Here is a 15,419-nt window from a genome sequence, read left to right as displayed (position 1 = left end):
TTCCTGAGAAAGGCAGGGGCTGGCTTCATGGGAGAGCAGGGTTTCAGCAGTGAGGGGTAGGAACCTGTGCAGGGGTGTGGGGGTGTGGGGGGGGTGCTTCTAGCTGACGGCTGGGAGGAGGTCCTGGTGGGGGGAACCCTGCAGGTGAGAGGCCATGCCGCGAGGGGTGCAGGGGTCCCCTGCGGCCAGACCGGGGCTCCGGGCATCTCGCATTGAGAAGCGAGCCAGTGAACACACGGAGGCTTCCCGTCTGTCCACTCCTGAGGCTGGATTCACACACCAGACCCTGCGAAAAGCTCACATTTTCCCAGCTTTTCTCACCCAGAATCACTTCCTTTGTTTAGAGGAGGGGGTGGGGGAGGAGACGGAGGGCGAGGAGGGAGGGGCCCGCGGGTGCTGCCGCCGCCCCCGCCCCCTCCCGGTGTGCGGAGCCGGGTTGTCACTCAGCTCCCGAGCCGGGGGCGACGGAGGCGCCGGCGCCCGAGTGGAGTTCCAGCCAGCGACCATCCCCCTGGACCTGACAGGCTGGCCCTGGATCGTTCAGGCATCCCCGGAGCGGGCGGCTGCCGAAGGCGTCGAGCGGGGAGGGCGCTCAGACACAGCCGTTCAGGTGGCTAGGAGCTCTGCCAGCCCTGGTGACCTTGGGTAAGTCTGTGCCTCGCCCCCGTGGCTCCCCAGTGGGGATGCAGGAGAGGGCCGAGAGGGGCGACCAGAACGCCCTTTGGGGCAGGAGCGGGGGAGAGTCGCTGGCCTGAGAGGGTCCCTGAAGTAGGACCAGGGCGCTGCTGAGAGGTGGGCGCCAGCCGCGGCTGGGGTGGGTGGCGCCAGGCACGTGTGCGCGCCGGCTGGCAAAGGGGCGTCTGTGCCGCGATTTGCGGCTGGGCTCGGTTCTCCAGCCCCACGCCTGCCAGCCCCGTCCCAGGTGCGACATCGGGGCGCTACCTCTTTAAAAGCGTCCGGGGCTGAGCCTCCGCCACACCATGTGATTGCTTGAAAGGCCGGGCTGGGAGAGCTGCGGCGGGAGCCCGAGGACGATGAGCCGCCGCGCGGTGCCTGGAGCCCAGCCCTGCCCGGCGCGGCCCCGCAGCATTGCGCGCCGCCAGGTGCCCAGAACTTTGGGCACCGCCTCCGGGACCCCCTGGTGGCCAGCGGGCGGGATGGTGAGCTCCTTGCGGCCTCTTCTGGGCGCTGGGTGGGCAGAGCCAGGCACAGGGACCCCCGTGGGGGGTGTGTGCCAGCCGGGAGCTGCCTCACACCTGATAAAAAAGCTAATGGAGGAGTGAGCACTGCTATTTTAAGTTTTTGAATGGAACCTCTGGGGATGATAAAGGGAGGGGACAAAGATTAAGCAGAGAAATGGCCAGGGAGGGTTCCCTCCAGCCTGGGCAGGCACTCAATCTATGTATATGCCAATCCGGGTAGCACTCCAGAGGACAGTGGGAGTTTCTTAGCTGCCAGGGCTCCCCCTCCCGCTCCCAGGCAGGCCTCCCCACCCCAGTCTTCTGTGACCACAGGTGCCTGCCTCCTGACCTTTGGTGCCCGGCTGCTGATGTGCCTGGCCTGCGCCTGCCATGCCGCCCTCCATCTCGGCCTTCCAGGCCGCCTACATTGGCATCGAGGTGCTCATCGCCCTGGTCTCTGTGCCCGGGAATGTGCTGGTGATCTGGGCAGTGAAGGTGAACCAGGCTCTGCGGGATGCCACCTTCTGCTTCATCGTCTCGCTGGCGGTGGCTGATGTGGCGGTGGGCGCTCTGGTCATCCCACTCGCCATCCTCATCAACATTGGGCCACGGACCTACTTCCACACCTGCCTCATGTTCGCCTGCCCTGTCCTCATCCTCACCCAGAGCTCCATCCTGGCCCTGTTGGCAATTGCCGTGGACCGCTACCTCCGAGTCAAGATCCCCCTCCGGTGAGTCCAGAGCCGCTGAAGGTACCCGCGGCGCCCCACCCTGCGCCCCAGGCTGGGTGGCTTGAGAGAGGATAAAAGGTAGAGCAGAAGACCCCATGGAAGCCAGGGAGTCCCTGGGCCATTGTGCCCCAGCCCTCACTCTGCCCTCCTGTCCCCTCTACAGTGCCAGGCTGAGCCACAGTGGAAGTGGGGGTGGGGAGGGGGCTGAGTAGCGGGAGGAATGGGAACCTGGGAGTGCCCAGGACCCCAGAGCTGAAGCTGCTGCTGCTTCTCCTGAGGTGGCCAGGGAAGCCCAGGCTGCCTGTCCAGCCTGGGGTGGGGGGTTGTAGGGGGCCACCAAGATGGTCACGGTGAGCACTGGGTGGGAATAAACCAAGTTCCCATGTGGGGATGGGGAAGGGTCCAAGCAGATGGCTAGAGTGGGGTGAAGGTGTCAGGATGGTGGCCTCCCAGGGACAGGAGAGCTGCTTCTACAGCTAGAGACCCCGGCAGGCTTCCTGAACACGCTGTTTAGCTCTCGTGTTTTCTGGCTCTGCGGCAGCCAGCTCCACCCTCCTCGGCTGTCCCGTGGAAGCCTAGCGGTCCGATCACCTCTGCCCAACTTCCACTCTCAGGATCTCGGTTGCTGGCAGGAGCGGGGAGAGATGATGGTGCCTGGTCTTGAAGCCCCCGTTCTGTGGCTAAGCTATGTGTGACTTTGCCGGTCACTCCTGAAGAGCTGACGCTGGGTCCAGGCAGTGCCAGGATGGGTGGCCTGAGAGTGGCGGTCCTCAGGCAGGTGTCCCGTCCACGCTGGGGACTGCCAGGCCGCAATCTCGTCACCAGGCAGTGCCTGGGCCACCAAGTGCCAGTGAATGCCTGGGCTCATGGCCAGTCTCTTGCCAGCCCCGCTGGGACACTCTCGGGAGGCCCGCTGGTCACCAACAGATTCCCTTTCTACCGGGTCTGGTCTGGTCACCAACAGATTCCCTTTCTACTGGGGAGCTCCGGCCAGCTCTGGCACCTGCCATCCCCAGAGTAGCTTCCATAGCTGGGACACGGGGCCTCTGGCCTCACTTGGCAACTTGCCCGGGCAGGCCTAGGCGCCCACATTTCTCCCGGGTGTGTTACATTTATGCACGTTTACCTTTTCAAAGCTTTTCTTCGTGCACCATTTTCCCCCCATCCTCCTCACGAGCCTCTAAGGGAGGTGGAATAGGAGCTGGTAAAGGAGAAACTTTGGAAAGACCCAGGGGGTCTCCCGAAGCCCGGTGGGAGCACAGCCTAGATTCCACTGCCCACCTTCCTTCCTGACTCTCCCTGGCCCCATGCCGATATGATATGCCAGTCCCCATGCCCTGCATACCTCCCTCACAGCCTCCATGTTCCCAGGGGAGGTGGGTGAAAACTGCTGCTTGGGGGACAGGGGGAGGTAGAGAAGGGGGCCTGGTAGCCGCCTGTGGGCGAGGCTGTGGAGGTGCCTTCCTGCTGCCATTGGTCCCAGGATGCAGCTGGGCTGTGCAGAGGAAGGCAGTCTCAGCCCATTAGGGCCGCCTGGGCCTCCCAGCCCGGCCATTCTAGCAAAGTGTTGCCACATTAGGAAACTCACTCAGATATGCAGATGTAGGAGGGCTGCTGGAGAAATCCTGTTTGCTGAGCGGGTGCCAAGGTGAACCCAGGGCCTGATCCTGATGTGACAGAGGTCACAGGCCTGCAGAATGTGCCTCACCCACCCTGTGGGAGGGAGGGTCGGGGTGGCTGAGGCGGCAGGACTGCAGGCTCAGTCTTCCAGGGGGCGGCTGTGGTTGCTCCTTGCTCCAGCCTCCAGGAGGTGGGGGTCTTGGGGAGCTGCCTTTTGAGGGCCAAAGCAAGGGGGGGTGCCTAGAGACAAAGAATACAGGCCTGGGCTCAAATCCTTGCTATGAGTTCCTAGCTGTGTGCCCTTGGGGAAGCCACTTTTTCACCTCGTGAAGCTTCAATTTCCTCATCTACAAAAGGGAACATTAGTAAGAGTACCTTCTTTGGGCCCCTGGGTGGCACAGTTGGTTAAGCATCTGCCTTTGGCTCAGGTCATGATCGCAGGGTCCTAGGATCGAGCCCCCGCATTGCCCATTTCTCCCTCTCTCCTGCTTGTGCTCACTCATTAATAAATAAATAAAATCCTTAAAAATATAAAATGAATAAACATCATTTAAAAAAATAGTAGTACCTTCTTCCTAAAATGATGGGAAGAAGATAATAAACTCCTATATATGAAACACTTAGCACGATATGATGCATTTAGTATTACCTGCAAGCCATAAGTGGTATGTTTATGTGTGTAGCTTTATTAACATTATTAACATCTGGCTCAAAGTGGGTATGAACAAGCCAGCCTGGGCGCCGCACCCCACGCACACTTGTGCTCTCCTGCAGCCACGCACATGCCCTCCTGCCAACATGTGCATGCGCTCACGCACACACACACACACACGCACACGCACACGCACACCGAATTTCCAGGGAGGTTTCAAAATACTGCTACGTTATATTCATACATGTCTCTTCCTCCTTGGTGGCTTGTCAGTGTGTTCAGGGCAGTGACCTGAGCAGCCAGTGCATGTTGTCCATTTCTGCAAATTCTCCAGAACGCCTAGCTCAGTGTCTGGCACAAGGCAGACACTCAGTAAATGTCGATTGAATTGGATGAGTTTTCAGAGCTGACCGGCTTGAGCCTCCATCAGGCCTTCCAGATGTCTGACCTCTAACCTCCTTGCTGGGAACTAGACCTCCCCTGCATTCTCCTTCAGGGATCTGACCATAGCTGCCCTGACAGCTCAGGCCGTTCCTTCGGAGCCACACCCTGGGAGGTCCTGCCGCTGGACAGGAGTCCCCGCAGGGAGAGAAAGGCAGCTGGGGTTCAGCTCCTAAGGCCAGGATCCTGGAGCCTGGGTTGATGGGCTGGGCCACTCCAGACCATGCCCCATCCCTTCCCCGACCTCCTGCGGGAGGAAGACGATGACCCTCCCTGGGCAGTCTGCTAGGCCTGGGAGAATATCTCTCAGCCAAGGGTCCCCCTGCACTGGGCTCACTGCCCTGACAAGCCAGGCGGAGGCAGATGCCATGGACCCTGGGGAGTACTAGTGCCTGAGCGCTGGGGAGGCATCTGTGGGGTGGCTGGGTGACAGAAGTGAGCCTGGGCCCCTCACCAAGCAAAGTGTGGTTTGGTCAGCCAACCACAAATTTTATTTCATTCCATTTGGCACAAAGCCAAGAGAGAAAAAAGCTTCACATCACATAGTATGATTGAGTTACCAAAAAAAAAAAAAAAAAGAAAGAAAGAAAGAAAGAAAGAAGAGCGAGCTCAAATTGTTGATTCATCAATAACGTGTGGTCATTTACATGTGTTTTGTATCTTATTTGCATAGCACCTCTGCATGCCTGGTAATCCAAACCCTGTCTCCCCCCCTCCCCCAGCTCCTACTTCTAGGGAATCTCCAGCATTTATCCACCACCCCTCACCCTGAGTTTCCTTGGCGGTCCTATGATTCCAGGGGGCTGGTTATGGGATGGGGTACCAACGGGGGCTCCCAACCAAAGCCCTGTCTGTGGGAAGGAGTCCTGAGCCAGGGCTGTCTCCGGCCAGAGAGACTGGGGTGGCGTGAAAGGGTGGTAGGCTTCTGGGAGTCAGAAAACCTTGAATTTCAGCCTTGCTCTGTTACTACCTAGCTGTGCATCCTTGGCTAAAATATTCAACCTCTCTGAGCCCCACCCTCACCTCATCTGTTAGGTGATGGGACTAGATCTGAGGCCTCTGAGCATCCTTTCAACTCCAACTCTATGTTTCTTCCTTATCGCGACTCCGGCTGGTGTGGTACTGAGACCATGGGAAGGGTGTGTTGGGTTGTATTTTCTAGTTCCCAGGGGTTCTGAGTCAGGCACAATGCTACGTGGGTTTTTTTTTGTTTGTTTGTTTTTTACATGGTTCATTGTATTTAGTGTTCCCTGCCTCTCATTCACAGACAGCATTGCTACCCCCATCCTGTAGACATTTCTGTAGATACACTGAAGTCTGAGGGCCAGGGGAGTTCAGTGATTTGCCCAGACAAACATCTTGTCAGGAGCAGAGACAGGATTTGAATCGGGCTTGTCTAACAGAGGTCTCTGACCAGTGAGCCCGCAGGTATCTTGAATCAGACCCACAACGCTGTGGGATTTATGGAGGCGTTTCCTCAAGGCTGCCAGTAGGGTGGTTTTTCTCCTCTGATCTTTGCCAGTGGCCTCCGCATTCGGCTTGGCTGTGCTGGGCGCCTCCCTCTCAGACTTCCTCACCTTCCCTCCAGTGGGCAGTGGAGCCCCAGGCTGGCCTACCTCTGTCCACAGCTGGAGGCCTGCCCAGCTGGGCTGCTGACCCCGGAGAGCCCAGCAGAAAGCGCTGGACACCAGCATGCTGGGGCAGGGGAGAAATCTGGTAGATTAGGACATGTTTGCTGTTCGGAATCAAGTCAGCCTTTCCCACCCTGGTGAGCCTGGGTCTTTTTTGATAACCAGAGTGTCTCCTGTGCTTGTACTCCAGGAGTTAGCGCTGCTTGGAAGCAGGGGAATGGCCACGATGCCTTCTAGAGAAGCCCTCGACCAGGGATCATGGGGTGGAATCTTGGAGGCCGTGCCCTGACACTTGATATTTATTTCTGAGCATGAAAGAAATCCATGCTCATGGTGAACATATTGAGAAATGTAGGGAAGAAGAAAGATGGTAAAGTCACCAGTAATTCTACCACCTACAGATAACTAGTGTTAACATTTTGGTGTTCCAGAAAATTTTTCCACATGTATCTCTCTATATATCTGTATTTCTAAATATATATAGATGAAAATATAATTTTTACATGGTGGAGAGCATGTGTGGCTCTCTATCCCACTTTATTTACTTACTGTATTATAAGTATTTCCCTATGTCAATAAGAGCAGTTTTGTAAGAATTTTATGAGGGTAAAATATTGGATTGTCCCTTCATTCAACTTGTAGGTCTCAGCTAACACAGCCCCTCCTCCAGGAGGATGTCTCTGACCCCCTGTCCCCCTGGACCGGGCCAGTCTCCTCTGTTAGGTACTCAGGCTGCCTCTACTTCTCCCCGGTCGCTCATGGTCTACGTGGTTTTCCGGAGCTTGCTAAACAGCAAGAGAGCCAGGACCCCATCTGTGTATGTATCCCTTGTGCTTGGCCCAGAGTAGGCATGCCAGACACATGTTTTGAATAAATGAATTTTATGTTTTATTTATTCATTCTTATATTTTTGGCCATTTGGATTGTTACTGATTTTGTATTATTGCAATTAACTCTACAGTGGTGCTCACAATTCACATCGTTTGTGCGGTCAGGGCCAAGTCCAGAGCCCTAGGTGTGCATCAGGAATTTTAAACGGGGTTAAATATTTCCCGTCTTTACTCCACCTCTCCCCACTCCTCCGGCCCAACTCCACGGACACTGCAGATCTCCAGAGTGTGTCTGGCACTCCTCTGCTCATTTGCTCTTCTGGGCTAGGCAGGGCAGGACTGGCGGGCCCGGCCTCCTTCTCATTGTCTCGTCTCTATTCCCTGAGGCCTGGACATCCTGTTTCTTTGCCTCTTGGTGAGGAGAGTAGTCCTCTGGGGAGAGGCTTGGAACGTGGCACTTCCTAGTTGGCCCCATTTGGCAGGGTGGGCACAGAGCAGAGAGGAAGGAGGACGGAGAGTTCCTTGGGCTATGTGAATTACCTCTTCAGCCTCAGCCTCCTTTCTCCAGCCCAGAGAAGGCTGCCAGCTGCTGCAGAACAAAGAAGGGGCTGGTGGGTCGTGGTGGGATGGGGGGATGGGGGAGGAAGAGGAGGCAGGGGGGAGGGTGGGCCTTGGCACTCATGCGCCCTTGGAGATACGGGCTTGGGGGTGGGCAGGGAGGAGAAGGCAGCTGGTAAAGACCTTCCCTGAGCCCAGAGAAGAGGAGAAGAGGCACCTTCTCCTGCATCGTTCCTCACCCTGGGGGTTTTACCCCTAGTAGAGGCAGAAGGTCAGAGAGATGGTGACTTCCACAGACCTATTTCACAAACTGACATTGAGCCCCTGCTGTGTCCCAGGCACTTTGCAGGCCTTGCACCTGCAGACACAAAGATGAGTGGGCTGGTCCGGTCTCTTCTCCACCTGGAGGCTCTTAGCCACTGCCGACATTGTGGATTCCTGCAGGGCAAGGTGGCCGAGGACAAACTCCCAACCTGCCTGTGGTGGGACTGGGGGTGTCAGGAGAGACTCCGTTGAGAAGATGCCATCTGAGCAGAACCTTAGAGGAGCGGGACGACGCCGGGCAGCGATCAGAACATTCACGCAGAGGAAATACTTAGAGCAAAGGTCCTAGGGAAGGAATGTACCTGAAGGGTTTGGGGACTGGTAAGGAGGTCTGTGCAGCGGGAGTGGAGTGAGAAAGCTGGAGAATGGTCCAAGACAGGACTGGAGAGATAATGACCTCCTGGCTTGGGGGCTGCTGGAAGGACGCTGGCTTTTATTCTGAGGGAGATGGGAGCCATTGCAGGGTTTAGAGCAAAGAAGCCGCATGATTTGACTTAGGTTTTTAAAGGCTTCTTCTACTGCCGTGTTGAGAAAGCACCGTAGGGGAAAGCAGAGGTCTCATTAGTTAGTGCAGTAATGACTTGAGGGAAGGGGAAAGTGGCCTGAATCAGAATGGCGCCCAGCGGGTGGTGAAAAGTGGTTCATTCTGGCTGTGCATTTTCAAATTTTACTTTTTATTGAGGTAAAATGTTTATATAGTGAAATGCTTAAGTCTTTTTTTTTTAAGATTTTATTTTATTTATTTGACAGAGAGAGAGAGATCACAAGCAGGCGGAGAGGCAGGCAGAGAGAGAGGAGGAAGCAGACTCCCCACTGAACAGAGAGCCAGATGTGGGGCTCGATCCCAGGACCCTGGGATCATGACCTGAGCCGAAGGCAGAGGCTTTAACCCACTGAGCTACCCAGGCACCCCGAAATGCTTAAGTCTTAAGTGTATAGCTTGATACACTCTTGCATGTAGGTGTATCTATGTAACCAGTGCCCAGATCAGTATTTGCAACTTTTTCAGCACTCCGGAAGATTCCCTTGGGTCCCTCCCATATCCTCGGAAAGGTCACCGCTATTCTGACCTTCATCCCCATGGACTCATTTTGCCTGATCTTGAACTTCTACAAAGGGAATCCAGTAGTATGTTCTCTTTTGTGTCTGGCTTCTGAAGCTTTAAATTACATCTGAGATTCATCCCTGTTATTGAACGAAACAGCAGGACTTTTTCTGTTGTTTGTTGGATGGCTTGTGGTTTTTCTTCTCATTGCTAGAATTCCATTGTATGAATGTACGATGATTTGTTCACATTCTGGATGTATTTTGAAGAGCCAAGGAATTTGCTTATGGACTAGATGAGGGATGGGAGAGAAAGAAGAGTCAAGCATGACCAGACTTTCAGTCCTAAGCCACTGGCAGGCTGGAGTTGGCATTATCTGAAGGGCTGCCGGGCGGTATGGGTTTTGTGAGCAATGGGGTTCAGATTCAGACACGTTGAGTTTGGGGTGTCTGTCGAATAGCTCTGGAATGTTGAGCGGGAGGTTGGATGGATACGCAAGGATGGAGTTAAGATGAGAGATGCAGGCTGGGGATATAAACGTGAGAACCACTGCAGGTCGATGGTGTATGCGTCTCCAAGGAACCTTGATGAGATCTTCAGAAGCAAAGCACAGATCAGGAAGAGACGAGGCCTGAGCACTGAGAGGCAGATGTAAGAGGAAAACCCAGAGCCCCGAGTGAGTGCTTGGAAAGTATGTCAAGGAGAAGCGAGGGATTGGCTGCTGCAGATGGCTGCCCGTGGGTCCAGGGAGATGAGGTCTGAGAATTACCAGTGGATTTGGCAAGAGCAATGTCATGGAGTGGTGGGAGCAGAAAGCCTGGGTAGAGAAAGCTCAAGAGAGAAGAGGAAGGAATTGAAGGCAGTTAACGTAGGTTACTCTTTTGAAGAATTTTGTTATGAAGGGAACAAAGCAATGGGGCAGAAGCTACTGGGAGAAGTGGGAACAGGGTACTTTGTTTTGTGCTGTTTTCTAAGATTGGAGGGAGATTAGTACATTTGTGTGCTGATGACTAACCATCCAGCAGAGACCGCAAAACTAACATTGGAGCCAAGGAGAGAATTTTGGGGTTGACGGTTTTGGTTTGGCCGGCAGGGTTGGGACCCATGCAGAGGGGCTGCCTTAGAGACGCTCGGAGGTCATCTATCGGGCAGGAAGTTAGAGTATGTGGGTGCAGATGCTGGGAGGTGAAGCTCTCTTCTGCGTGTTTCAGCTTTCTCCCGGAAGTGGGAAGCAAGGTCACGGGCTGGGAGGGAGGATGCGAGAGGAGGTGGGAGGAGGTGGGAGGGAGAGTAGCAAGTGTGGAGTAATTTTCTGGAAGTGGGGGAGGGACTAGACTCGGGAAGTGGACTATAATCGGGGACGGCATGAAGGGCCCCTCTGAAGTTCAAGGTGATGAATCTGAGGGGAGAGTCCAGCGGCGTGGTTGTGTGCTTATCACAGCTGTGTTCAGCCGCGCTGACGTAGGCATGGGAGAAGGTGGAGAGTTCATTCCTGCACCACCTAGAAGGGCCAGATTCTGGCCCAGGCACTAGGTGTCTCATCATGGTCATGGTCAAGGAGTGGGCCCTGGTCCCTGGGGCTTAGGAACTGGTGGAAGGAGAGAGCCAGCACACCGATAAGTGAGTGGTGGCTCCAATCCTAACTTGAGGAGAATTCAAGGAAGGTGACCATCGTGCTCTTCTCTGCAGCTGGTTCTGGCATCTCCAAACCCCGAGTCAGTGTCCAAGGACACCCATAGGTGCCTGAGGACTTAGGTAGAGCCGTGTAGGCCCTGTGGTTCATGGTCAAGAGTTTGGATTTTACTCTAAGTGCGCAAGGAAGCCACTGAGTGCTTTCAGCAGGGAATGACATAATCTCAATTACATTTTTAAAGGTCAGAATTCGTCAACAAAATATTAGCAAATCAAATCCAGTGATAGATAAAAAGGATAATACATCACAACCAAATAGGGTTTATTGCATTCTTGCAAGGGTGGTATAACATTGAAAAAACTCAATCAGTGTATTCAGCACATTAACATGAAAAGGTCACTCTGCCTGCTGTGTGGGGGATGGGTTGGAGGGGGCAAGAGAAGACTGGAAGAGGTCGTGGTTATAGGCGGGGGTGGGGGCAGGCAGGGAGCCCAGGAGGCAGTGGAGATGGAAGGAACTGGAAAGAGTTAGGGTGTGTTAGAGTTAGAACCAACTGGTAATGGACAGGGTGTGCAAGGCAGGAGAAGGGGTCAAGTGTGGCTGCCACGTTTATGATTGAAGCCATTGGGTAGATGGTGGTGCCGCTTCTGGAGAGAGGGTGGGGAAGGAAGAAACTGGAGGGAGATTCAGACCCCAGTAGATACTTCGGTCCTCCGGTCATCTTCTCTCTCGTGCTCGTTTCCCAGCTTCCGCTCCTTCATGGAGTCCAGCACCTGGGCCCTTTCTTCCCCCCCACCCCAACAGCCTTGAGGAAGGGGCCACTCAAATATCCAGCCAGCTTCCTGGGTGGCTCCAGCTGCTGCGTCTACTGTCTTCCCACCTTGCTGCTTAGGATGCTGTTGGCTTTCTTAGGCTGGAACGACCGTAACAAGGACGTGTGGCTTTGGGCTCCCTAAATCTTCCAGAAGGAGACAACAGAGTTGGGGGTTTTTCTTTCCTGCCAGGCTCCATTCAGAATGAGACGCAGTGGCTTCGGGGATAGCTGAGGCCCCCAAGTCTCTTCCCATCCTTGGTGTCCCTCGGGTGGCACTGTCCCTGGACTCTCTGCATCCCTCCAGAGCCTCCTTTCCCACCCGCATTGCTGCAACCCACCCGGCCTGGCGCTGTGGATTGTGCTGATCCCCTGTGTGGTGGCCGTCCCTCCTCCACCCTACAACAGGGTCCCCCCGCAGAGCCGCGGTGGGGTGCTGAGCAGTGCAGTTTCCGCCAAGGCAGCAGAGAGGACAGTCGGTCAAGAAACAGTGAACCAGTGTCAGCTCTGGCCCCACCCTGATGGGCAGAGCAGGGGGGACCTGGGCTGCTCAGAGAAGCCCCATCTGTCCTTCCACGAAGAAGCATCTCCTTTTGCCTTGTGCAGCAGAGACCGCTTTGTGGGGCAGTTGGCACGGTTGGCACAGGCACCGAAGACCAGACCTTGCGGCGGGCAGCATGCAGCCTGATCTCAGAGGCCACCAGGCTCCGATACTCCCCTCTCTGCCCTGAGTAGGGGCCCAGACTACAGCAAGACAAGAGCCTCTTCTTAGTTCTTTTTTCGCCTGTCCCTGCGGAACCAGGAGCTCCGAGGCACACCCACCCAGCTGGAATGGGAACTCACCAGGCAATGATTCTCTGGCGGGCGCAAGAGGGGGTCTGTTTGCAAAAATCTACCCCAAATATCTAATGATCCCCTTTTCAGGCAGGCGTCTCTCTCGCCCTGCTTCATGGAGATACATCAGTGGAATGAAGGGTGACAGCAGTGTCCCCAGGCCGATGGTGCTGGCACGGAGGGCTCTGCCACTTTGGAGCACTTACTTAACCTATCTGAGCTTCCATTTCCTCTTCTGCCAAAGAGGCTTCTTAATACTTCCTCCCAGTGGTCGTCAGGAGGCCTAGAGATGAGTTGGGTTAAGACTGGCGCATAGTAGGCACTCAGGGAGCGGGGGTGTTTCCTATCGTCCGATAATCCTGACTCGATTTCCATCTACAGCTCCATGTTATGTGACTGCTGGGGTCCCACTGGGCTCAGGTCCGTGTCAAATGGATAGGGGCTGCCCGTGAGGGCAGGGCGTGGTTCTGTCCTTCGGTCTTGCTCATTGTATCCCAGGACCTAACCCACGGCCGCCTGCTGCCTGGTAGGTGGCTGAGTCAGTGTCTGTCCCGGGAAGGAATGAGGGAAGACTCGCGTGGAGGGAGGAGGCCTCCGTGGGCCAGATGGAGTGGCCGGCCTGGGAAGAAGTCAGTCGGATCTTTCATGTTCATCCACACAGGGCAGAAGCAGGTAGTGGAGCGTGAAGGGTTATTTCATGAAAACATTCCCGAGAGATCAGAGAGTGGGGGAGGGGTGGGGTGCAGAGGGGTGAAAGTTCTCACCCGAGCTTCCCTGGCACATTGCAGGGAGAATCCTGGTGTCTGGACCCGGCCTGGCTCCCTCTGGTCCCCATGCTTCTGTTTCTATGAGGGGAGGGTGTGAGCAGCCTCTCCTGAGCCTTCCTTGTCCTCCCGAGGGGCCTGGCATCCCCTGGGGGGCGGCAGCTCCGTAACTGCTCTCTGTGGGGGCGGGGGGCGGCGGGGAACATTCAGAGTGTTTGGGGACTCACAGTGCCCAGCAGACACACCTGCCAAGGAGTAAACACAGCTCCCAACCCCCCACGTCCTGGGCTCCCAGGGCTGCCTTGATGACAGTGGCCCAGCGAGGACTGGGGAGAGACACAGACACCATTCAGAGTGGCTGTGTCAGGTCCCAGAGGGGCGGGGGGCGGGGGCTGACAGTCTGGGAGTGAGCCAGCGAGCCAGCCAGGGCTGGGGAGGCTCTTAGCGGGGTGTGTGCATGCATTCACAAGTGCACATCTGGGTGTGTGCTTGTGTGTGAGTGTGTGTGTGTATATGTAGAGGGTTATAGCTTTTTCTTTTTCTTTTTCTTTTTGCAAATAAAAAATAATATCCTGGAGGGTCTGGAAGCCTTTCCCTTTGACCCTGCTTGCTCTCCTCAAACCCTACCCAGCTCTCCCTCTCTGAGGCCCAGACAAGTGTCCCAACACAGCTGGTCTCTTTAGTGTTTGTGGCTCCCCCAAATCCCAGTCCTCATGCCCCATCCCCAACCATGAATCCTCCTTGACATAAGAACACAGGTTATGGATTCAAGTCAACAAGTATTTTCTGACAACACAGATCCCGTCCTCAAGGGCACAGACCCACAGTCTGCTCAGTTTTTGTGTGGTGAGACATGGTTTACCAGCTGCCACGTAGCAAGAGGCCTGAGCAGGCCTGGCCTGCACCCAGGCACACAAAGCCAAGGTCAGTTCCCCAGCCAGGATGCTCAGCCCCACACCTCCTTGTACCTGTGCTCAAAATCCACTTTCCTTGTCTCCAGGCCAGTCACTTCTCAAACTGTGCATCTTCGGAGTGGAGGAGAAGGATAAACAAAGGGGATTTAACATGTAAGACCACATCTTAAACACACACACACACACAAACACCCCAGAAAGCTATTTTCTTCTCTTCTCTTGTCTAACTCCTACTTCTTCTTTAATGCTCAGCTCAGATGAGACCTCCTCCAGGAAGCCTTCTTTGATCTGCCTTCATGTTCCCACAGTTCCTCAAGGGCTTCAAACATAGCCCTTGTCAAACTGCGTGGAGGTAATCTCCCTCACTTGCTCGTGAGCAATTTATGTGTGTGTGTGCATTTGTTTTGGGAGGGGGGAGCCAAGCCTATTCCTCCCTGTCTCCATAGTGCCCAGTGTGCTTTCTGCCCATTTTTGATATCCGATGACTGGCCCAGTGAATCAGTGAATGAATGGTAATAGTAGCAAGTGATTCTTGAGCACCTAATATGTGCTAGGCCTTGTGCTAAATGCTTTATATGGACTCTATTTAGAGTGTGCGCGGGAGGTGGGTGTGGAGGGAGAGGGACTGGGCTCTCTTATTGAAATCCATGCACAGTTTTATGAAGAGGTGCTAACAGTGTTTGCCGTGAGTAGTGAAATTTAGCCCTAGTATCCGCAGTTTCTGAGAAGCTGAGGTTCAGCAAGGTTGGACAGTGTGAGTTCAGGCACATAACGGCTAAGTATAACCAGAATTGCTGAGTTAACATCCGAATGGATGAGTGAAAAGATCTGTATTTGAGCCCGGACTCCGACATTTATTCTGGGTGACTTGGGGTAAATCACGTCCCTCTTTGGGTCTCAGTTTTCCCATCTATAAAATGGGCCTAATTCCAGTCCCTACCGCAAGGAGTTCTCTGTGAGGCAGTGTTCTTGTTCTTGGAATGGGACGGGAGAACGGCTTCACTGTTTGGGGATCTGTTGGCCCCTGGGGAGTATGTAGGGGAGGGAGGAGTTGCTGTGACCCTCAGCCCCAGCCCAAGTCTGCTCTCTGGCCTGTAGTTCCAAGTGCTGCCCGAGGGCTGGCCTGGCGGCCTGGCATGGAGGTAGCAGAAGGAGCCGATGTGTTCTGCAGGGCTGCGGGTGCGTGAGGGGAGCAGAGACCCAAGGGCCAGATGGAGCTGCCACGAGGAAGCGGGGAGGGTCAGGAAGTAGGTGCTGCCACACGCCTGGCAGGGGAGCCAAGTTTGCCTTGGGAGCTGATGTTTAAAGAGAAAGCTCTTCCCTCTCGGGTGTCAGGCCGTGCTGTCTACCACCTGCTGGAGCTGTCGACAGCTCCGGGCTCTAGCCCGCTCCCCCGGGCAGGAGCCTGCCGGTGGTGGTGGGGTGGTGGTGGAATGGAGGCTGCATCCCA

At 55.2% G+C, this 15,419-nt stretch overlaps 1 protein-coding gene across 1 annotated transcript in view; it reads left to right on the top strand.

Annotated features, from left to right (window-relative positions):
• Positions 1-1,019: 1,019 nt before the first annotated feature.
• Positions 1,020-15,419, top strand: part of ADORA1 (adenosine A1 receptor) — a 31,098-nt gene continuing 16,698 nt past the window's right edge. Inside the window, exons 1-2 of the mRNA XM_080824210.1 lie at positions 1,020-1,160; positions 1,515-1,912. Coding sequence (XP_080680336.1) covers positions 1,572-1,912 — 341 coding nt within the window. The 5' untranslated portion in view covers positions 1,020-1,160; positions 1,515-1,571. The remainder of the gene's footprint in view (positions 1,161-1,514; positions 1,913-15,419) is intronic.

This window comes from Martes martes (genome assembly GCF_963455335.1).
Source record: "Martes martes genome assembly, chromosome: 15".
NCBI classification, from domain to species: Eukaryota; Metazoa; Chordata; class Mammalia; order Carnivora; family Mustelidae; genus Martes; species Martes martes.
This window is presented reverse-complemented; position numbering and strand designations above follow the sequence as displayed.